At 49.8% G+C, this 20,261-nt stretch overlaps 4 protein-coding genes across 12 annotated transcripts in view; 2 read left to right on the forward strand and 2 right to left on the reverse strand.

Annotated features, from left to right (window-relative positions):
- Nucleotides 1-59: 59 nt before the first annotated feature.
- Nucleotides 60-4,531, reverse strand: LOC309641632 (transmembrane protein 198-like). Of its 7 annotated transcripts, XM_082421833.1 has the most exons (6): nt 4,338-4,531; nt 3,069-3,328; nt 2,366-2,533; nt 1,897-2,127; nt 1,292-1,452; nt 60-1,169 (listed from the first exon to the last, which is right to left on the reverse strand). In XM_082421833.1, exons 2-6 carry the CDS (start codon nt 3,241-3,243, stop codon nt 1,032-1,034), a joined length of 873 nt encoding a protein of 290 aa, XP_082277959.1. In that variant the 5' UTR covers nt 3,244-3,328; nt 4,338-4,531; the 3' UTR covers nt 60-1,031. The 7 variants fall into 7 exon arrangements, with proteins under 7 accessions (XP_082277959.1, XP_082277958.1, XP_082277957.1 ...); XM_082421832.1 differs by having other exon boundaries at nt 1,292-1,449; nt 1,897-2,478; XM_082421831.1 differs by having other exon boundaries at nt 1,897-2,478.
- Nucleotides 4,532-5,481: 950 nt separating this feature from the next.
- DNAJC14 (DnaJ heat shock protein family (Hsp40) member C14) lies at nt 5,482-12,260 on the forward strand. The gene is made up of 7 exons (XM_082421788.1): nt 5,482-5,933; nt 6,380-7,845; nt 9,982-10,088; nt 10,296-10,415; nt 10,757-10,917; nt 10,997-11,099; nt 11,309-12,260. The coding sequence occupies exons 2-7, from the start codon at nt 6,436-6,438 to the stop codon at nt 11,517-11,519; spliced, it is 2,112 nt and encodes a 703-aa protein (XP_082277914.1). The 5' UTR covers nt 5,482-5,933; nt 6,380-6,435; the 3' UTR covers nt 11,520-12,260.
- A 233-nt stretch (nt 12,261-12,493) lies between these two features.
- Nucleotides 12,494-15,154, reverse strand: ORMDL2 (ORMDL sphingolipid biosynthesis regulator 2; the record flags this gene model as incomplete). Of its 2 annotated transcripts, none has more annotated exons than XM_082421903.1 (4): nt 12,494-12,978; nt 13,591-13,742; nt 13,914-14,088; nt 15,021-15,154. In XM_082421903.1, the coding sequence occupies 4 exons, from the start codon at nt 15,152-15,154 to the stop codon at nt 12,843-12,845; spliced, it is 597 nt and encodes a 198-aa protein (XP_082278029.1). In that variant the 3' UTR covers nt 12,494-12,842. The 2 variants fall into 2 exon arrangements, with proteins under 2 accessions (XP_082278029.1, XP_082278030.1); XM_082421904.1 differs by having other exon boundaries at nt 12,843-12,978; nt 13,550-13,742.
- Nucleotides 15,155-15,357: 203 nt separating this feature from the next.
- The window catches only part of SARNP (SAP domain containing ribonucleoprotein), a 53,266-nt gene continuing 48,362 nt past the window's right edge, over nt 15,358-20,261 (forward strand). For both annotated transcript variants that reach the window (XM_082421894.1, XM_082421895.1), the window contains exon 1: nt 15,358-15,488. In XM_082421894.1, the coding sequence (XP_082278020.1) occupies nt 15,453-15,488 (36 nt within the window). In that variant the 5' untranslated portion in view covers nt 15,358-15,452. The remainder of the gene's footprint in view (nt 15,489-20,261) is intronic.

Here is a 20,261-nt window from a genome sequence, read left to right on the forward strand (position 1 = left end):
CTTTGTTCTGGGGTGCAAAGAAAGAAAAGAGCAGCAACAGTAGAGGCTGGACTCCCTGGTTCAATGTTCAATGCCATTTTATTCACATGCTCCCGTGTTCTTCCTCCCTCCCATCATAACCTTGCTTCCCTGGGGCAGGGACATATCTTCCTTCATGCTGTCTGGGGAACCAGGGAACAGACTTTGGGCAGGAGAATCAGGGGTAGTGGAGAGTTAGAATGGGTTAGTGGCTGGGACAATGTTCTGGTTAAGGAGATTAGTGTCACCTATAATGAGAGGCAGAGAAGGCACTTGTCTTTCACGCAGCCCTGAAGACCAGGCTCCTTTGGGCAAAAGGGCAAGACTCTGGCATGTGGGCCAATGCTCTCTCCTTGGAGCAAGAAGCCAGCTTTGGGGGAAGGTGGGTGCTGAGCCAGGCACTGCCCTGTGGTCTTCCCCACATTAAGAAGAAAGGAAAGGGAAGCACCATGGAGGACAGTACCCCCAACTGAGGTAGGAGAAGGGGGCTTGAGCCTACAGGGTCCAGAGGGAAAGGCTAACCAGGAACCCAACTGCCCCCTAATGAGGGACCTGGGGATTAGGGATCCTTGAGCTCCTCTGTTGCCCTTCTCCCCATCAAAAAGCTATCAAGTGCTTTAGGGGGCTTCCTGATTTTCTATAGGTCCTACAAAAACAAAACCCCTTATTTTACCATTGTGAGGCACACTGAGGCGGGTATATAGAATGCTGTTTGGGTAACGGTCCTCCTTGGTTTGGTTTGGAGGGAATTAGGGAGTCAGTTACTTTAGGGACCAAGGCACCTCTATTATTGGACAGAGGTAGGTACTCATATTTCCATTCCTCTCCCTTCTCCACAAGATTCCTCTCTATCTGTACCTAAAACATATCCCTACAGGGCTGCTCTGGGTTGGAGCACAGATTCCATCCCCAAGAGGTGGGGAAGTTTGTGTTGGATCCTGTGGGCCTAGGCCCTGCCCACCTAGTGTTCCCAGGCCCTTGCTAGGGGTTAGGGCATCAGTGGAGGTTTAGGCTCAGGTCCGGGTGGAACCAGAAGGTGTGGTGAGGGGTACAGTGGAACCACAGTCAGAATCCAGGTCCAGGACAGTGTGGGGAGCTGTGGCCTGGGCGCCTGGTCCCAGCTGGCGCTCTCGAAGGCTCTGGAGATAGCTCTGGAGGGGCACAGGGCAGAGAGGGCAGAAGAAAGGGGCTGGGTCAGAGCCCCCCTCCACCCTAAGCATCCCCATGTGCCCTCTCTCCCATGCCCCTGAGCACCCCCTACCCCTCCACTCACTGGAGCCAGACTGTCCGCAGGGCTCCGGGCGCTGGGGTGGAGCGGGCGCCGGCAGCTGCCCTCACAGAGCCCCACCCCAGGGGAGGTCCGGTGCCACTTAGCCTCTTGCTGACGGATCCGAAGGAGTTGGAGATGCCTTCGCTGGTGGCTCAAGACCACTGCTTGGGAGGGGGCAATACAGACTCAGGGAGGCCTCTTAAGACTCTGAAACCCACCCCCAAATACACTCATACTCTAGAGAAACCCATTCAGTCTCCCTGTTACGTCTCTCTCAAATCTCATTTCCCCCCCAGTTATTCTAAAGAAACTTTTCTTTGTAATCCTCCTACCCTTTCCTTCTGGACTTCCCTGACATCTTCCTTTCCTTCCATATCAGTCCCCAATAACTCTTCCCTGCTCCCCCCCACCGACAATGACTCTTCTCATTCTTACCCAGAACTTTGGCTCCTCCAACTCTAACTTTCTTCAGTGCCCTGCCCCATTCACCTTAGACACCTCTGCCTTTTGCCTCAAGTGTATTTTCCCCCTTCCCCTCCTCAAGTCTGGGAACCAGGGACATGAGAAGGCACAGGGTGGCTGCTTTCTGTACCATGGCAGTAACTCACCATTGGTGTGGCCTCCACGTTCCTCATCCATGAGCTTCCACTGGGCCAGGGCCCCAAGGGCCCCCAGGGCTGGCCAGGTCCCCAGCAAGACCCAGCTATACCAGCAGAGAGGAGGCAAGGCTGGAAGTGCCTGCAAGCGCTGGCCCAGCCGACTGCCCAGTGCCAGCCCCTCCAGGAAGTAGTCAGCACAGGCCACCAGCACCGCAGCACCCAGCAGGGCTGTGCCCAGAACTGTGAATGGACGTGGCCACCGAAGCGTGAGCAGGGCTCCCAGCAGTGCCAGCCCCACCAGCCCCCCAGCCGGCACCCAGGCTGAAGGTGGTTGGTAGATGGGCTCAGTGCCCAGCAGGACCCCGGCGCCCAGGGTTAGGCCTAGCAGGAGACCAGTCAGGAAGAGACCGACACTGCGAACCAGCATGGTGACTAGGCCGCAGAGGAGTCCGATGCCTAGCGCAATGCCCGCGCTCACCTCCAGGCTCAGCTGTGTCTCTAGCACACGCTCCTTGTGGCACAGCAGGAAGATCACCAGGGCTCCTGATAGCAGGCCGGAGAGAAACATCACTGCCTTGAAGCAGCGGTAGCCTGGGAAGGGAGGCAGGAGGCACTGAGAGGCAGAAAGAGGTCTCCAGGGATGGCTCTGATGAATCAGAAAGGAGAGGACTGGCTGACCAGAGGAGCAGAAGGCAGGAGCAGCACACACAGGGACCTCAAGGCAAAGGGCAGAAAGGGATCATCTAGGGAGGGTAGGGACTCTTCAGGAACTGAGAGGGGATGGGAGAGCAAATCAGGAGGTAAGACGGATGCATTGAGGGGAGTAAGTACAGAAACAAGGTTTCGTCCTTCCAGGGATGGCAGACGGGAAGAAATCGGCACAGGCTGATTCAGATTATTGGGGAAGGGTGAAGAAGCCTTAAGCATAGAGGGTAATTTGGGAATGGAATTCTGAGGTAGGAGGCAAGGGGAGGGCAAATGATAGTTGCCAGGGCTCAGAGCTGGAGGGTGTGGGCATGGGGGATGAAAAAGAGCTGGCAAGAGCAGATCAGCCACACTGAAGGTAGGCATCCCCTGACAGAGGAGAAGAGGTGGCTCAGGAGCAAAGGAGAAAGTTGGCATCATCCTTGAGGGTGACGGTCTTGGGCAGCTGCCCCCCAGAACCCTGGCCCTGCCCTCACCGAAGCAGCAGTAGATGATTCCAAAGCAGCAGCAAAGAGCACACACCAGGGCGGGTGCCAATTCAGGATTGTCCTGGGGTTCCAAGACACATCTCGGGTCTGGAGGCTCTGGGAGTTGTTGATTAAAGGGCCTGGGGTCAGAGGTCATGGCCAGGGGCAGCAAGGCTTCCTCCATGGCCGAAGAGAAGGTGGTCACAGAGAGGGAGGTCAGTGTCAGCTCCTCTCATCCATCCATGAATGTCTTGAGGGGGCTGGGAAACCTGCAAGGGGGTAGGGGGCAGGAACTCAGGTGCCCATGAATCTTGAGGACTCTGTACCTCTATTTCTTTTAAAGAAAGGCCAAATTCAGGACGGAGCTTAGCCCTGCTGGGGTAACTGAAGAAACCTACAGGACCAGGTTAAGGGGAGCCAGCTGTCTCTTTATCACTCTCTGAAACAAGGACATTAAGTAGAACTTCAAATCTTATAAAGGTAATGAGTCTTTGTCCCCTGGCTTTTCAGGGTGGGGTGGGAGCAGTAGGAAGTCCTCGGTCTGTGGAGGGAGGGGCCCAGGGGTACTAGTGAGCCTGGAGGCTAAAGACTCAGCAGCTTGTTCCAGCCGAAAAGAAAGCTTGTCCCATCTGCAGCTGGGACTCAAAATTATCACACCGGACTGGGAAGAATGGACTTAATAGAGGGAGGGAGAAGGAGAAGGAAGGGGAGAGAATGAATCATGGTGGGGGTCTCCCGACAGTTGCTCCAACCCAAGAGAAGGAAGAGGGGGAAAAATCAGACACCAAGAGTTTGGGACAAGGAATCCAGTAGAAAGCCACACTTTATCAGGGTTTTGAAGCCTTGGCTTCAGATGGAGGAGTTATTGGGGGAAGGGGCGTTCAGCCACAGTCCAACTCCCACGATCCCTCACGGACTAAGCAGGCACCTTGCCCACAGACAACATCTCACATCCTGGTAGTATTTTGCTCCTCCCCTCAGGACACTGGTGGGACTTTTCCTACCTCCCCCTTTCCCTTGGGGTGCCAGGGCTGCCAGTGGGATATGATCTCTGTTCCTGAAAGGAGAACACCAAGGAGGGGCTGGCAGTGGGGGCACTATGGGAGTGGGGTAGGGTGGGTGCAGGCACTTCCCTTCAGCTGTCTTCTTTTGGACATCAAGGTCTTAACAAGCAGGAGAGTTGGCTTGGGCAATCCCTGGGGTTTCTCTCCTCAATCCGCTTGGAAGTCTGGGGACTCTAAACAAGGAGAGGTTGGGGAGGGGGTGTTAACTACTCACCACCCTGTCAGGGCTGAGGAGAGGAGGGGGTAGATGTGCTTCCCTAGACCCCCAGCTGCATCCCTGCCCGGAGTCCTAGGCGTTCAGGCGGCTGTCGGGCGTGGGTACCCGCAGGGCCACTCTGTTCGTTGCCCCCTAAACTCTTGCAAGTCGTAGCCCAAGCCCCGTGAGCTAAAAGCAACCAGCTTGGGGGCGGGGGGTGGGGGGGGTGGGGGTGGAGGAAGGGGACAGGGTGGGGGGGTGACATCACGGGGCGGGACCCTCCAACTCTTTTCCCTGTGTGTGGGGGGACCCAGTTTGCCTACGGCTCTAGACTGGGATCAGAGACCCCCTTCCATAGCAGGGAACGGTCTTGGGTGAACCACAAGAGGTTTGGGGAAAGGTCTCTGAATACTTAGGCGCTGACTCAACAACTAGAAGCTTTCAAAACCCCTACTGGTGTCCCAGCGCCCCCCTACTCCGGCTTGGTTTCTTCCACTTCCCAGAGAATTGGAGTATTGTCTTCTGGAGAACTTGGTGGTCGGGATCGGGGACCCCGGGAAGGTGCTCTTACTGGTCTGGGGGCGCCGACGAGGGGTTCATGGGTAGAAAAACTTGCGGAGCAAAGACGGGGTCTGGAAGGGGGACTAACGGAGAGGCGTGTGCAGAGGAGGGGACCGACAGAGAGGGTACCCAAGCCGGGTCTGAGTGGGGGCGGGGGCGCTTGTCAACGTCGACCGAACAGCTTGGTATGCAAACGAGATGCAAAGCAGCATGCAGATGAATGCAGTGTTTTTTGGCACTCCGCTCGGGTCCTAAGCCCAGTGGAGCCACGCTCTCAGTCCTCCGGTCCCGCTTCGTGACGGGGACTGAGAGCTGCACCCAGAGGCGCGGATCCGGGCCGTGGGAGCTACAGTTATACGGGGCAGTTCGCCAGCTGGGTCAGGCGCGGTGGCGGTGGCGGGGGCGTGGGGGGGGCGGCGAGGGTTGGTGGGAAGAAAGGGGCAGCGTAGGAGGGCCAGGGCGGGGCCAGGCCCGGGGCGTCCTCCCCTCCGCTCCACCCCCGCATGATACAAAAGGGCCTCTGTCCTCATTACAGCAAGGGATCAGTGCGGTGGCTCCCCTACGCTCCCTGGTTTTGACTGCAAGGGAAAAAGACTGGCTCGGTGGCTTTCCTCTATCTCCCGGTTTCGGCACAAGCCCAAGAATACAGCCAGAGGAACCTGAGACTCTGCCCCCAGTCCGCAGGCACTGCTGCAGCGCCCACTTGCTTCGCTTCCAGTGGCGCAACCTTCGGGGATCCCACTTCAGCACGCGGAGGGCGGCAGCAGAGAGCCCTTTAAGGGGCGGGGCCAGTGCTTCCCCAGGACCGCCCCCACTGGTTCGACTCCGCGCTTGCAGCACTGGCTCGCGCCTCCGCCAACCGCTTTTACTTTTCCTTCCCGTGTCTTCCCCGGTGACCCCGGAAGTGGAAGTAGCCCCAGGTCGGCCGCCGCGGCGGGGACGGAAGGCGGAAGCAGAGAGTGAACGGGAGGCGGAGCCGGGGGAGCTGCTCTCGTAGCTCCCCCTGGCCCTCGGCCCAGCTGCTCGAGGGGGAGGAGTTACCTCCGCTCTTCGGTATGTTACTTTGGTCCCCTCTACCCAGCCCGAGGGTTCGCGGTTGTCTCTGTCAGGGGCAACCACAAACTCCGCCCCCAGATTTTCCTTAAGGACCGCACGGTCCCCACCCTTTTCTGGCAGTCTGCGGCCCCCTTTCCGGTCGTCTTTCCCTTTTTCCCAAGAGTGACCCCAGGACCACACCCTTTGTTGTACCTCCCTTTTTCCCTGATTCAGCATTATAGCTTTCTGGAGAAAGAAAAAAATAAGGGGATTTGGAGGAGGGGGGAGGGAGCAGGGTTGTCGTTAATGTAGTATTGGCTTTATTGCTGGGGTAATGAATGCCCAAAAGAACTCGGGAAAACAAGGGAGGTGGGTCCGTTAAATATATATCCCCAATTTAAGATTATGTAACCTCTCTCTTGGTCCTATCCTTGATCATCCCCACCTTGATACCTTTGTTACAGGCATCAGAACTTACCATGATGGCTGTGACCTAAAATCCTCAGGAAGCCCTGGGGTCATGGCCCAGAAGCACCCCGGAGAAGGAGGGTTGTGTGGAGCCCACCACAGTGGTGGTGCCTCCCTCAGGACTTTAGGACCCTCTGTGGACCCTGAAATACTTTCATTCTCAGGACTCAGGGACTCAGCTGGGCCTGCTCCTAATGGTACCCGCTGCCTCACAGAGCACTCTAGTCCTAAGTACACACAGCCCCCAAATCCAGCCCACTGGTCAGATCCAAGCCATGGCCCTCCAAGGGGTCCAGGACCCCCTAGGGATGGAGAGGACCCTGATCAGAGTGAGGCATCTTCAGAAGAGTCAGGAGTGGACCAGGAACTCTCCAGAGAGAATGAGGCTGGGTACCAGGAGGATGGGAACCCTTCTTTTCTTTCCATTCCACCTGCTTGTAACTGCCAGGGAACCCCTGGAATCCCTGAAGGGCCTTACTCTGAGGGAGGAGATAGCTCTTCTAGCAACTTTTGCCACCATTGTACCTCTCCAGCTTTGGGGGAAGATGAAGAGTTGGAAGAGGAATATGATGAGGAGGAACCTCTTAAGTTTCCCAGTGATTTTTCACGTGTGCCCAGTGGAAAGAAACCTGCACCCCGGAGACAACGGCACCGCGTTCCAGCCAAGGAGGATACTCGGGAGGGTGGACGCAGAGATCCCAGATCCCCTGGTCGACATCGGCTGGGTCGGAAACGGAGTCAGGCAGATAAGCGCAGAGGACTGGGATTGTGGGGAGCAGAGGAACTGTGTCAGCTTGGACAGGCAGGCTTCTGGTGGCTGATCGAACTGCTGGTATTAGTGGGGGAGTACGTGGAAACTTGTGGCCATCTCATCTGTGCATGCAGGCAGCTGAAAGGCAGTGATCTGGACCTTTTTTGGGTCTGGGTGGGAGTCTGGGCAGGGCGGCTGGGGGGCAGGGCCCAGGTGATGTTCCAGTTTCTGAGCCAAGGGTTTTGCTATGGGGCAGGGCTGTTCACCCGTTTTCTTAGGCTACTGGGTGCTTTGCTGCTCCTGGCTCTGGCCCTTTTGTTGGGCTGTCTACAGTTGGGCTGGCGGTTTCTGGTAGGACTGAGTGACCGGTTAGGCTGGAGGGGTAAAGCCACCTGGCTCTTCTCTTGGCTGGCTTCTCCCACCTGGCAGCGGTGCCTGATTCTGCTGAGAGAGAGCAGGCCGTGGCAGCAGCTGGTAAGAATAGTTCAGTGGGGTTGGCTGGAGTTGCCTTGGTTCAAGCAGAGGACCAATAGGCAGGGGAATGCACCTGTAGCTAGTGGTCGCTACTGCCAGCCTGAAGAGGAAGTGGCTCGACTGTTGACCATGGCTGGGGTTCCTGAGGATGAGCTAAACCCTTTTCATGTGTTGGGGGTTGAAGCCACAGCATCAGATGTTGAACTGAAGAAGGCCTATAGGCAGCTGGCAGTGATGGTGAGTACCCTTCCCCTGTTTCCAGTTCTTTGTTCTCATATTTTATTTTCTATTACAATTTTTGGGAGAGCGGAATAAAGGGAAGGCAGAGTAGAAAGTCAACTTGAAGACGAAGAGCATCTTTAATTCTTAGGAAAGAGTCATAAAGACTTTTCCCCCCTTTACTATGGGATCTGACTTTCCCTTGAAGTTTTTTGTCATGAGATTCTTTTTCTTAATGAAAATCAACGAACCTGGTGTATTAGACAGTGTTGGACTCACTCACCCTGGAATATCCAGGTGAAATCCCTCTGAGTAGGGTGGAGAAGAGACGTAGTCAGAAAGCCTGGCAGTTCTTCTCTCCTAAACAAATGAGTGTTTTTTGAATACAGGGAAATCCAACTGTCTGTCCCAGTGAGGCAAGTGTGCACTAGTGTGGGAACGTTCAGGGAGTACATGTGAGTGATTATTCCAGGACCAGGTGAGAGAAAACAGCTGTTTCAAGACCAACAACCCAGAGTGGGAAAGGGAAGGAGAATGGGACATAAATCTTGGAGAGGCATGTACATACGTTTTCATGTCATACATGAAAATATGGTTGCTTTTATTGGTAAGGGGGGTATAGGTGGGAGTTGTGACTTATCATACTCGAGGGAAATGGTTTAATACAAACATGCAATCAAATTGCTTTTAGAAATAGCTATTCAGATGCTATTTTTAGATACACTATTTCTGTACAAGTAAAGCTATTATGAATATAAGTAATGTGTGTAAATTGCATTGGAGGCCTATTTGAGTGTATGGAACTTGACTGGTAAAATATCACAGTGTGTAAATTATCTCAGTGGTTGCATGACACTAAAGGGGAATGGGCAACCAAAGTTTCCATTAACCATTCAAGGCACAATAAAGTACCAGGCCTGTAACTTACCAGACGACTAAATTATGAATAGTTTGGTGGGAAATGTATGTCCCTTAGTGGATGGCCTGGGATATTCTGAGAGTGGGGAACAGTGTTCACACTCAAATTGTTACTAATGGTAGAGCTCTTTTCTCAGCTTCATGTCTTTTAGCAGACATCCTCTCTTGGGGAGTATCATTCAAAAATTCTCATTTTCAACTTACTTTCTTGAAGTAGAGCTGTAGTAAAGTTCCCTGATCCTCAGTAGACCTGCCCTACTATCCAAAGTTCTCCCTCTTGTTCTGGGCCAGAGTATCTGTGGGCTTCTTTTTTTGGCCGTGCCACACGGCATGTGGCATCTTAGTTCCCCGACCAGCGATTGAACCCGTGCCCCTTGCGTTGGAAGCGCAGAGTCTTAATCACTGGGCCACCAGGCAAGTCCCTGTGGGCTTCCTTTATACAACCTCTCACTGCCTTTATTAGGCCCTAAATTGACCATTACCCACATTCTATAAGTTTGGGAATGTGAGAGATTTAACAGCATTCTGTTTACTTGGCCTCAGTCAAGAGACTAGCTTTATCTCTGTTTTTGGTGTATGAGGATGGGAACAATCAGGAAGCTGTAGGAAGTGAGGATATTATTTGGCTTGGAGAAAAGGGTGAAAAGAGGATAAAAAGCCTGTGAGGATCGTGGTATGTTATCAATATTTCACTCTTGGGACAGAAAGGCAAACTACTGTAGGAAGTTCTGAGTAGATATGAGAATTTCCTAGTTAGAAAATAGAGTTTGAGTATGTTGGAACTCTTAACTTTATGACTGACAATAAAGTTAAAATATGAGGGTTTAGTATGTGTGTGCCAGGTAGGCACACACATACTAAACCAACCATCCCTGCTTGCCTGGGATTGAAAGGTTTCCTGAGACATGAAATTTCAGTGCTAAAACTGGGACAATCCCAGGCACACTGGGATGGTAGATCGCCATGGTGCCAGATTCTGTGCCATATGCTTCATGTGTATTCTCATTTAATACTCCCAACAATCCATGATAGATAAAATATTCTAGGTCATATAGCTAATAAGTGACAGAGCTGGGACTTAAACCCAGATCTGTCTGCAGAGCCACAGCAGTTAACCAGTAAGCTATATTGACTCTTCAAAAGGGTGGTGAAGGAGAACCCTTTGATATGAGGTTATTTTGACCCAAAATAGGGAGAGGGTGGAATGGATATGTGATGAAATCTGTGTTTTGGTAGGTTCATCCTGACAAAAATAATCATCCCCGGGCTGAGGAGGCCTTCAAGGTTTTGCGGGCAGCTTGGGACATTGTCAGCAACCCTGAAAGACGGAAGGAATATGAGATGTAAGTTGGAGCTAGGAAATTGTCAGGTGGGGTAAATGAATAATCTTCAATAGCAGAGATCATTGGACTTGTGGATGGAGGCTCTCTGAGGCAGAGAGAACTGAGGTGGCTTGTCTAGCTGGCCAGGGGCCTCAAGAAGCCAATAGATCTGTCTCCCTTTGTCCCTCACTCAATACCCTCTGACTTACAAAGCCTTTTTTCTCTCAGGAAGCGAATGGCAGAAAATGAGCTGAGCCGGTCAGTGAATGAGTTTCTGTCCAAGCTGCAGGACGACCTCAAAGAAGCAATGAATACTATGATGTGCAGCCGATGCCAGGGAAAGCATAGGTATGATTTAAATAGGACAGGAGTGGGACAGCGATTGGGTAGCTAAAAACCTTCCTTGTATTGTCGGTAGTTGTGGGATCCAGATGGTAAGTAACAAGACCCTGAGGTTTCTACTTTTGCCATATTGTTAAGAGACTGAGGATTTGAATTAGCAAGAAGAAAAGATAATAGTTCTAGCTTTAAGATAGAAGGTTGAGGGCAGGGTGTACGTAGGCATTTGTAACAACTGAGTCAGTAACCGTATTTGTCAGTAATGATGAGATGTCAGTAATGGAGACTACAGCAATGCTCTAGGTAAGCTTGATAGATTATTAAGGAACTGTCCTTTTGTTGGATTGCAGGAGGTTTGAAATGGATCGGGAACCTAAGAGTGCCAGATACTGTGCTGAGTGTAATAGGCTGCATCCTGCTGAGGAAGGAGACTTTTGGGCAGAGTCAAGCATGTTGGGCCTCAAGATCACCTACTTTGCGCTGATGGATGGAAAGGTGTATGACATCACAGGTACACTGTCCTCTGGAAGTATGAGCTCATAGATCCTCAGAACTGTGATATTTTGGCTAATTATCTCTCATGCTTGCAGAGTGGGCTGGATGCCAGCGTGTGGGAATCTCCCCAGATACCCACAGAGTCCCCTATCACATCTCATTTGGTTCACGGATGCCAGGCACCAGTGGGCGGCAGAGGTAGGTGGTATTCCTCTCAATAATCTATCCACTATTCTAGTTCTGAACATGGTTTCATGACATGCTGTTTAGGACATGTAGGTGTCTCACCCTTTAAGTAAAGTTTGGGAACTGACTCAGTATATCTTTAAAATACGTATAAATAGGTAACATAGGTAACCATTTGACTCCAATATCTCTTGCTTCATCATGTCTTGTTTTCCTCTCAGAGCTACCCCAGATGCCCCTCCTGCTGACCTTCAGGATTTCTTGAGCCGGATCTTTCAAGTACCCCCAGGCCAGATGTCCAATGGGAACTTCTTTGCAGCTCCTCAGCCGGGCCCTGGGGCCACTGCAGCCTCCAGGCCCAACAGCACAGTACCCAAGGGAGAAGCCAAACCGAAGCGGCGGAAGAAAGTGAGGAGGCCCTTCCAACGTTGACACCCCCTCTCTTTCCTCAAATCAATGTCAGGGAGTCAAAAGGGCTGTGTACAGCACAGGATGGAGTTTGATTTGTTTATTTTTAAATATTTAAAAAAGGGAAAATTTTAAGCTCAAATTGTTCACTCAGTACTTACAGGAAGCCCTGGAACCACTCTCCCTCCTCCACCAGCACCCAGGAACTGAATCTTGTCTTCTGACAATACCAAAGAAATAGGGGGTGGCTAGAACAAAGAACCTAGGGCCTGGACCTGGGCGGGACGATATCTCCCATAGTAGTGTGGGAACTGGGTATTTCCCTGGGGTCTGTATGCCTTTTCTTGTCTTTTGCTTCTACAGCAGATGACACTTTCCCCCCTCTTTTTAAACGTGTCTGTATTATTTCTTGACCCATTTCAGGAGGGAGCCCCCTCCTTTGCCCCAATATACTAGTAAAAAGACAGAACGAGAAAGCATGTAACCCTAATTATAGGAGATAGAGTTCAGAGAGCGGGAACTCTCACCTTGTGGGTAATCACCCAACTTCGTGCTTGTTGCTGCAGGGATGGCCAAAACTAATAATTTTTAAAAAACAGATTCACGCTCTCTGCCCTTGGGTGAGGGGGAAGGATAGAGGGGCTCCTGGCAGCCCCCTTATGATCCAAGGGTTTGTATTTTTTTAAGTTTGTTCATATTTGTATGTACATATCTATTTAAAGCCAGGGGATTATCTTTCTATAAATACATAACTGGCAACCTGTATCTTCCCTCTCTTCTTTGCCCATATAGCTGAAGCCCTTTTTTTTTCATTTGAGAATCTTTTCCCTCCTAAGTGTTAGCTGAGAGTGAAGGGCACCTCCTACTGGACCAAGGGAGAGGGGACAAAAAAACCTTAGAGAAATTTTGTAGTTCTGTAAGTCACTGTTGCATCTTTCTTCCCCAGCCTTATGAAGACATCTCCCTACCCTTCCTGCTGACCAAACTGTAGCCATATCTGAAAAAAATTACCTTTATTATAAGGAAAATACACAGTAAAACAGAGCTGGAAGGTGGTGGGAGTGGATGATATGGAAAAACTTAATCAACCAAAAAGCTGCCCAAACATGGCTTCCTGCTGTGGAGAGTGATTTGCCCCTTACCTCACCTGTCTTTCCTGAGTCAAAGAAACCTGCTCCTAGCAGGGCTGGGCCCAGGGAACCCCATTTTCCAATGAAAATTTGGGAAAGTTTGAGTTTCCACTGGGAGTTTGGGAAACATAGTTCTCAGGCTTTCCAGATATAGAAGACAGTATAGAAAAAGGAGGGATGTTACATCCCTTTGTTCCAACGTCCCCAGCCCCATTCCTCAGTATTTGTTGATGCCAAAGAGACGGACCCCATGGAATTGGGGCAACTTGGGCAGCAGTACACTAAGCAGTGAGGCTGTGTTGATGAGGAAATGAGCAGCATCATACTTGGTGTAGAAGCTGGCCAGGAGGTAGCTGGGGAGAGAAGAAATAGGTTGAGTGAAGTTGGCCTTCCCTATCCATATTCAGGCCTTTGCAGCAACTTTCTCTTCTATTTTACATGACCAGTTTTACTGCATGCAGTCCTAGGATATCTGAAAATATTCCAGCTATATTAACAGTATTTACTTTGGGGTTGGGGAGATAATTGGATAGCACCTTTAACTGGAGATCTATAAATTAGTTTGTGGTTTTTTTTTATTGTTAATGACAGGTGGCAAATGACAGCTGAAGCAGTTTCAGCCTATATGACTGTTAGAATCCTTTTTGCTTCCACTTCTCAGTTAGTTCTTACAGATTCACGTCAGTTCTGCCTTTATTTAGTCACTTCTTTTGGAAGTGTAAAGTAATTTGTTTTACTTGGTGTTTTATCTTTTCTCAGTCCCGTCTCCATTCCCCTACCACCAAGGAGGCAGCAAGTAATGCTTGATTACTGTCTTCTACTTTTTACTGTTCTCTCTAGATTTAGACCTAGTATATCATATCTTCACAGGGTCTAAGTGAGTAGAAGTCTGCTTTTTAAAAGATTCCCTGTGGACCTTTGTACCTGGCTTTTGAAGCATCTCCCGTATCTCCCCCTGGACTCACAGTACAATGGGAGAGATGCTGAGGAATTTTCGGGAAGAGGTAAATTGGAGCCCGTAGTCCATCTGTTCCCAGTGTGTCAGTAGCCGAGCCTTTCCTTGGTCAGGGGTCTCAAAGGGTGTCCCTTTCACCGTATGTAGGAAGACATACATAGCCTGGGAGGAGGGAAGGGGGCAGTGTGAGGGAGGCAGAAAGCAGTCCTTCAGCCCAAGAAGTATGCTAAGATCCCAAAAGGAAGACAGAAATCCCCAAATAATTGGTGATTTTATTTTGTTTTTGGTTGGGAAAAGCCTGGGGTGGGTAAGAGGTCATGGTTTAGCGCTCACCAAGTTATGGATGACGTTGGTCAGGGTCCAGACAACAGGGATGCTGAAGAAGGGGATGCTGAGTAGGACCACGTGCAGCAGTCCTACCAAGATGATGTAGGCCAGCCAGATGCCCCGGCTATTCATCACTCGAGTGTTGGGGTTCACTTCGCTGTGTGCCACCCCCACATTCATCCTACCACAGCGGGGGATCAGGCAGGAGTCCAGCTTAATTTCCTCTCAACCCCTCTTTGAGTTTGTTCTTCGAAGTTGTCCCCTGAACAGCCCAAATCCCCCGGACTCTATTGGGAATGAGATAACTTCCCCATCATGCACAAAGGAAAAACTGAAGACTTGGGGAAAAAAACTTAGAAGGCAAGAAGAGTCCTCTCTACATCTTAGAGACATATTACGGTAATCTTTCTTCTGATCCTTACACTTCAACTGTAACTTGAAGGAGTAAGCATAGGCTGGGTGTGCTTCAAGGAGCAAGGGAAACAGAAGTATGTCACTTTACTTTCCTGAGGAAGTTAATAAGGAACCATGAAGACATTAGGTACACCCAAAATTCCAGAAGAGGGTCATGGGAAACAATCAAGGAACCACTAAGGAAGGTTGAGGGGGTAAAGCTACCTTTTCTAATCTATTCTAACCCCACCTTTTCCTCGGGGGCTTGCCTCTCCTGTGTCATCTCCTTGGCACGTAAGCAGGCAGCATCCTAATTCTTCCTCTCAAGCGTGGGGTGCTGCAAGAATGTGCCCAGGGCTTTTGCACTGAACTAGGAAGGGACGTGAGCTGAGCGTCTCGAGAGATGGAGCCCTAGTCCCGACTCCAGGGCGGCTATGATCGTCGGAACTTGGCCGTTTTAAAATCGTGCTCGCCCTAAAGTTGATGACGCCTGGTTAAGAAGCAGCTCTGGCCCGCCCTCTACCTAAAATTCCCTAAACCCTAGTGCTGAATCCGCCCCTTGCTCCCCCAGGCTCCCTCTCTCCTTCGTCGGCTCCCCTCAGGGCTGTCGTCTTCGCCCCTCTCTCGGTCTATCGTTCGCCGCCGCTCCACCTCCCCCCACCCCCTTTCGCTTCCCACCATTTTTCCTTAGTACCGCTTCCCAGTCTCCCGTAACCCTACCTGCCAGCTTCGGAAGCCCGTCCAGCTTGGGGCGCGGCGCTTGCTTCGACACCTGCGGTCTCCAGGAAGCAGCGGCCCCGGCCCATCTGCGCTCTCCCTATTGGTGAAGCGGAGTCAGCGTTGCCACCACCCATTGGCTGGCGGTCCGCCACCGGGACGCACAATTGGTCACCATTTCCGTCCTTCGGGATGTGCCGAACCTGCCCTTCTCCTGGTCCCAGCTTTTGAGAGAGGTGGGGAAAGCCGCTGGAGGAGTGAGGGCGACTCCAGCTATTGACTAATGGAAAGAGTTGATGGTAGGAGGCGGGAGTAAAAGCCACAGCGATTGGCCGGCCGTGGCTGTCGGCGCCGAGGCGGGAGCTCCCGGAGGCGGAGGCGGAGGCTGAGGCGGAGGCAGCGGGTGGGGGCCTGGCGGAGTGAAGGGGTACCAAGATGGCGACTGAAACGGTGGAGCTCCATAAGCTGAAGGTACCGTGAGGCGGGGAGGGCCGGGTCGGACTTTTCCGGAGACTGAATTCTGCCGGCTGGTTTGCGCCTTTTCCTTGCAGGTTCTTCCACGTCGTTTTCCGGCTCCCGCCGTAGTTCTGTTCTTTTGTGCCTCCCTTCTTCCCCACTACGCCTTCCCTAATTTCCCATTTCTCCTCACGGTTTTACTGTATCTTTACTTGTTATTCGGCTCCTTCCTCCACTGTGGTGTCGTCCGCCACTTCCCCATCGTGTTGTGTACGTGCCTTCAACCTGTCCTCTCTTTTCCTTTCTCGTCAGACTGCATTACGTCAGTGGTCCCCTCTTCTTGGACCCGTGCCGGGCCCGGGACCCCTTTTTCTTCCCTGGGTTGATGCTTTCCAGTCTCTTGTACAAAGCTGAGATTCACGGTAGCAGATGATGGCAGCTTCGTGTATTCTGCCTGTCTAGGTCTCAAACTTGATCCAGAAAATGCTTCCCCTCCCTTTTTTTTAGGTGGGGTGACGCCCCCGGGGCAAACTTGGAAACCTGAGGAGAGCCCTCCGAAGATGGGCCTCCCCCTTAGAGGCCTGAGGTTTAGGAGACCTTAAGAGGTAGTGAAGGCACAGATACCCCAGGTTGAAAAGTTTTTCGAGTTCTCTCAACGCTGTTCTCCGTCCGCCAGCCTTCCCCCAACCCTGCCCTCCACCACCCAAGAGACAAGTCACTCAGGGCTGTAATATTTTGGGAAAACGTTTCCAAGGTTAGGGTTACCTCTGTCCCACTTCGTATAGCGGACGGACCCTGCATCTCTTGGTCTCACCACTGGGTGACAGTCACAGAAGCCGGTTTAAGTTGTGTCTTGGGAATCTTAATAGCTGTTTCGTGTTTAGATTATTATTTTCCTGGAAGAAAAAAGTAGTGTCTTTTAGGGTGAATTAAGAGAATATCTCGATTAGTTGTACATTTGTGGTTGCACAAGTAGTTTTCCCATCACGTGTTTTGGTCACATCCCGGGAACCTTTGACAAACCAGGCTGATTTAGGCCAAGCTGAAAACTGATCCTTTAAAGTTTGATGAGCTTTAAAAAAAAAAAAAAGTATAAGGAGAATAAGGGCAGAGAGAGGTACCTGTAATCACTTATTAGTTGACACGAATTAGACTTTCTGTGAAAGTTGCTAGGTTTCTTGCTCTTGGATTCTAAGCTGTACTAGTGGGGTTTTGTGTTATCCTGGAGTTACTGTTAACTTGGTGGTGCTGAAGTGTGTAGATTGTATCAGTGGTCTACTAATAGAATGACAAGTAGAAAAAGTTGAGCAACTACCTCCATTATATGTATGCTTACTTGTATAAATTATGTACTACTATAGCGTTATGTATGTTATAAAATATACACAGAAAAGGAATTTTTGAATGAATGGGATAAAAAGGAAATATGAATAGAAGATCTAATACTTTTTTCCTATTAGTTCCAAAATTTTTATTTATTTATTTATTGCTGCATTGGGTCTTCGTTGCTTCGTGGGGGCTTTCTCTAGTTGTGGCGAGCGGGAGCTACTCTTCGTTGTGGTGCGCAGACTTCTCACTGCGGTGGCTTTTCTTATTGCGGAGCATGGGCTCTAGGCGCACAGGCTTCAGTAGTTGCAGCACGTGGGTTCAGTAGTTGCGGCACACAGGCTTATTTGCTCTGTGGCATGTGGGATCTTCCTGGACCAGGGATCAAACCCGTGTCCCCTGCACTGGCAGGCGGACTCTCAACCACTGTGTCACCAAGGAAGTCCCCTTATTAGTTCCATTTTTGAAACCCCTAGAGTAAGTCACCAGCCTTATGAGTTGCCTTTATGGATTTTATGTTGGTTTGTGGAGTTCCACCTTACATAAAAATCTGTATTTGTCAGTTCTATATTAAATTTGATTTTGGGGCTTCCCTGGTGGCGCAGTGGTTAAGAATCCGCCTGCCAATGCAGGGGACACGGGTTTGAACCCTGGCCTGGGAAGATCCCACGTGCCGCGGAGCAACTAAGCCCGTTCGTCATAACTACTGAGCCTGCGCTCTAGAGCCCGCGTGCCACAACTGCTGAAGCCCGCACGCCTAGAGCCTGTGCTCCACAGTAAGAGAAGCCACTGCAATGAGAAGCCTGCACACCGCAGCGAAGAGTAGCCTCCGCTCACCGCAACCAGAGAAAGCCCGCACACAGTAACGAAGACCCAACGCAGCCAAAAATAAAAATAAATTAAATAAATAAATTTATTAAAAAAAAAAAATCTGCCTGCCAGTGCAGGGGACATGGGTTCGAGCCCTGGTCCGGGAAGATCCCACATGCCGTGGAGCCGCTAAGCCCATGTGCCACAACTACTGAGCCTGCGCCACAACTACTGAGCCTGCGCTCTAGAGCCCGCGAGCCAGAACTACTGAGCCCGTGTGCTACAACTACTGAGGCCCGCGTGCCTAGAGCCCGTGCTCCACAACAAGAGAAGCCACCACAATGAGAAGCCTGGTCACCGCAACGAAGAGTAGCCCCCGCTCGCTGCAACCAGTGAAAGCCCGTACGCAGCAACGAAGACCCAACGCAGCCAAAAATAAAAATTAATTAATTAATTAATATTAAAAAAAAAAGAAAAGGTGTATTTAAAAAAAAGAAAAAAATTTGATTTTGATTGGATAATGTCCTCTGACCTGATTTCAGGTAGTCTTAGAGAACATGAGGCAGTCCTGACAGCCTAAAAAGGGTTCACTCTTTTAATCATATTTGCTTGTCTTTGCTTTTTCTCTAGAGCACTTCTTAACCTTTTGGAGGTCACAGATATCTTTGAAACTCTGATGAAAAATATGGACCCTTTCCCCAGATAAAGGCATGTACACATACTTCGCATGCGATTTGAGGGGCTTCATCAAATTACCTTGTAGCCCTGAGGAGTCCCTGGACCTCTGGTTAAGAACCCATGCCTTTGATTCTGACTTCCAGGACGGTTAATGTTTGGTTCCACTGTTGCTCTTGATGGTGTGATCCTGACTTTTGGGCTGACCTAGGGTTTATCTCTTTTTTAAAAAAAAACTTTCCATTTTTATAAAGGGAATTTGGGGCTTTAGCGTGGGGTCTCAGAGGAAAGGAACAGGCTTTGAAGTAGAAGGAAAGATATTATCTATCTGAATTGATATGTAAATCCACATCAACTGCAAATTTCTGAAGATTTTGTAGAAATGGAGTCATTCCAACACAGTTGGAAAGAGAGACTGAATTATGGGTGAAAATGTTCTGAACTGTAATAGTACCAGATTTCCAGTCAGTGTGAGAAAAGGGACTACAGAGGAGAGAACAAGAAGGGTGCACTAGTTTCAGAGTGCTGCGAACAGTGAGACATTGTAATATTGAAGCATAAAGTGCGTATATGTTGGTGTTTGAAGATAGTTTGGAAAGGAAAGTAGGTGAACTGTGTGACTGGAGGAATATTGGAGTGATACTGAAAAGGACTTCTAAGTTGTGTAAGGTGTTCGGTTTTTGTCATGTAGGCAGAAAGTGGGGAACCTTTGGAGATTGGAAAGTAGAGCTGATGTGATCAGTTTTTGGTTTTTGTTTTGTTTTGTTTTGTTTTTTTTCTTCGTTGCATGGCTTGTGGGATCCTAGTTCCCCCACCAGGGATCGAACCCCGGCCCTCGGCAGTGAAAGTGTGGAGTCCTAACCACTGGACCGTTAGGGAATTCCCAGTTTGTGTTCTTTTGGCAGTAAGAAGGATGGGGTTTGGAGAGGAAGAAATGTCACCAGCTAGATTTTTATTACAGTAGTCACTCCCCTGCTTAAAATCCTTTAATTATATCCCTGCCAATCTCTCCAGCTTAGTTTCTCACACTCCAGCTACGGTGGCTTTATTTCATTTCTCAGAGTGGCTATTCATTAATTGCTAACATTTACATAGCATTTACTGTGTGGCAAACACTGGTCAAATCTGTTTGTATACATTAATTGATTTAATTCTCATGATAATCCTAAGGCAATAAGGTAAATGCCTGTGTTGTCCCCATTTAAAACTGAGAAAAAACGGAAGCTCAGAGAGGTTGGATAACTTGCCCTAGGTTGCGCAGGTAATAAGTGGTGGCTCAAATCCAGGCAGTCTGTCTCCAAAATTCCTGTCCTTAATCACTGTGCACAACTGCCTTTCTTTACCTTAGTGCTCAGAACATTTACACATGCTTTTGGCTGCAGTGCCCTTGCCACCCCCATCCCCCATACCTTTGTCTAATTAACTGTTGGTTGCCCTTCAGATATCAGTCAAACATCATTTAACCAAGGAACCCTTAGGTAGGATGGGTTCCATCTATCCGCACACAAGGTCAGACCACTTTTTAAACGCTTTTATAGGACCCTGTACTTCTTTTTTATTAATCAGTTAAACATTATGTATATGATCATTGATTGCCTTGTTTCCCTACTAGATTGTAAGCTCCATGTGGGCAAGAACTCTTTCTGTTTTGCTTATGATTATTTTCCTGTATCTAAGATAATGCTTGACACACAGTGGGTACTCAGTAACTATTTGTCAAGTGAGTAAGCTTACTAAGACTTGAAATAAGTTCGTGACTTTTAGAGTAGGAATGAATTTGAAAGAAATTTGGAATATAGAATTACAAGCATTTATAGATCAGTTAGATGTGGGAGGAATGAAAGAAGACTCCAAGGAGTGATACCTTTAGTCTAAGTTGGGAGGAGGAGGAGAAGCCAGTTTTTTGCAGGAGAGAAGATAAGTTCAGTTTTGGGTATAAATGTCTTTGAGATATTCACTTGGAGATATCTAGTAGTC

This window comes from Balaenoptera physalus (assembly GCF_965194825.1).
Source record: "Balaenoptera physalus genome assembly, chromosome: 13".
Lineage (NCBI taxonomy): Eukaryota > Metazoa > Chordata > Mammalia > Artiodactyla > Balaenopteridae > Balaenoptera > Balaenoptera physalus.

Excerpts from the sequence above, each read along its gene's own strand:
- LOC309641632 (XM_082421831.1), bottom strand. The coding sequence starts at position 3,243 with ATGGAGGAAGCCTTGCTGCCCCTGGCCATGACCTCTGACCCCAGGCCC. Across the intron at positions 1,453-1,896 it reads ACGTGGAGGCCACACCAATG|CAGTGGTCTTGAGCCACCAG; the intron begins GTGAGTTACTGC and ends CCCCCTCCCAAG. Across the intron at positions 1,170-1,291 it reads CTGCGGACAGTCTGGCTCCA|AGCTATCTCCAGAGCCTTCG; the intron begins GTGAGTGGAGGG and ends GTGCCCCTCCAG.
- DNAJC14 (XM_082421788.1), top strand. The coding sequence starts at position 6,436 with ATGGCCCAGAAGCACCCCGGAGAAGGAGGGTTGTGTGGAGCCCACCAC. Across the intron at positions 7,846-9,981 it reads ATAGGCAGCTGGCAGTGATG|GTTCATCCTGACAAAAATAA; the intron begins GTGAGTACCCTT and ends GTGTTTTGGTAG. Across the intron at positions 10,416-10,756 it reads CGATGCCAGGGAAAGCATAG|GAGGTTTGAAATGGATCGGG; the intron begins GTATGATTTAAA and ends GTTGGATTGCAG.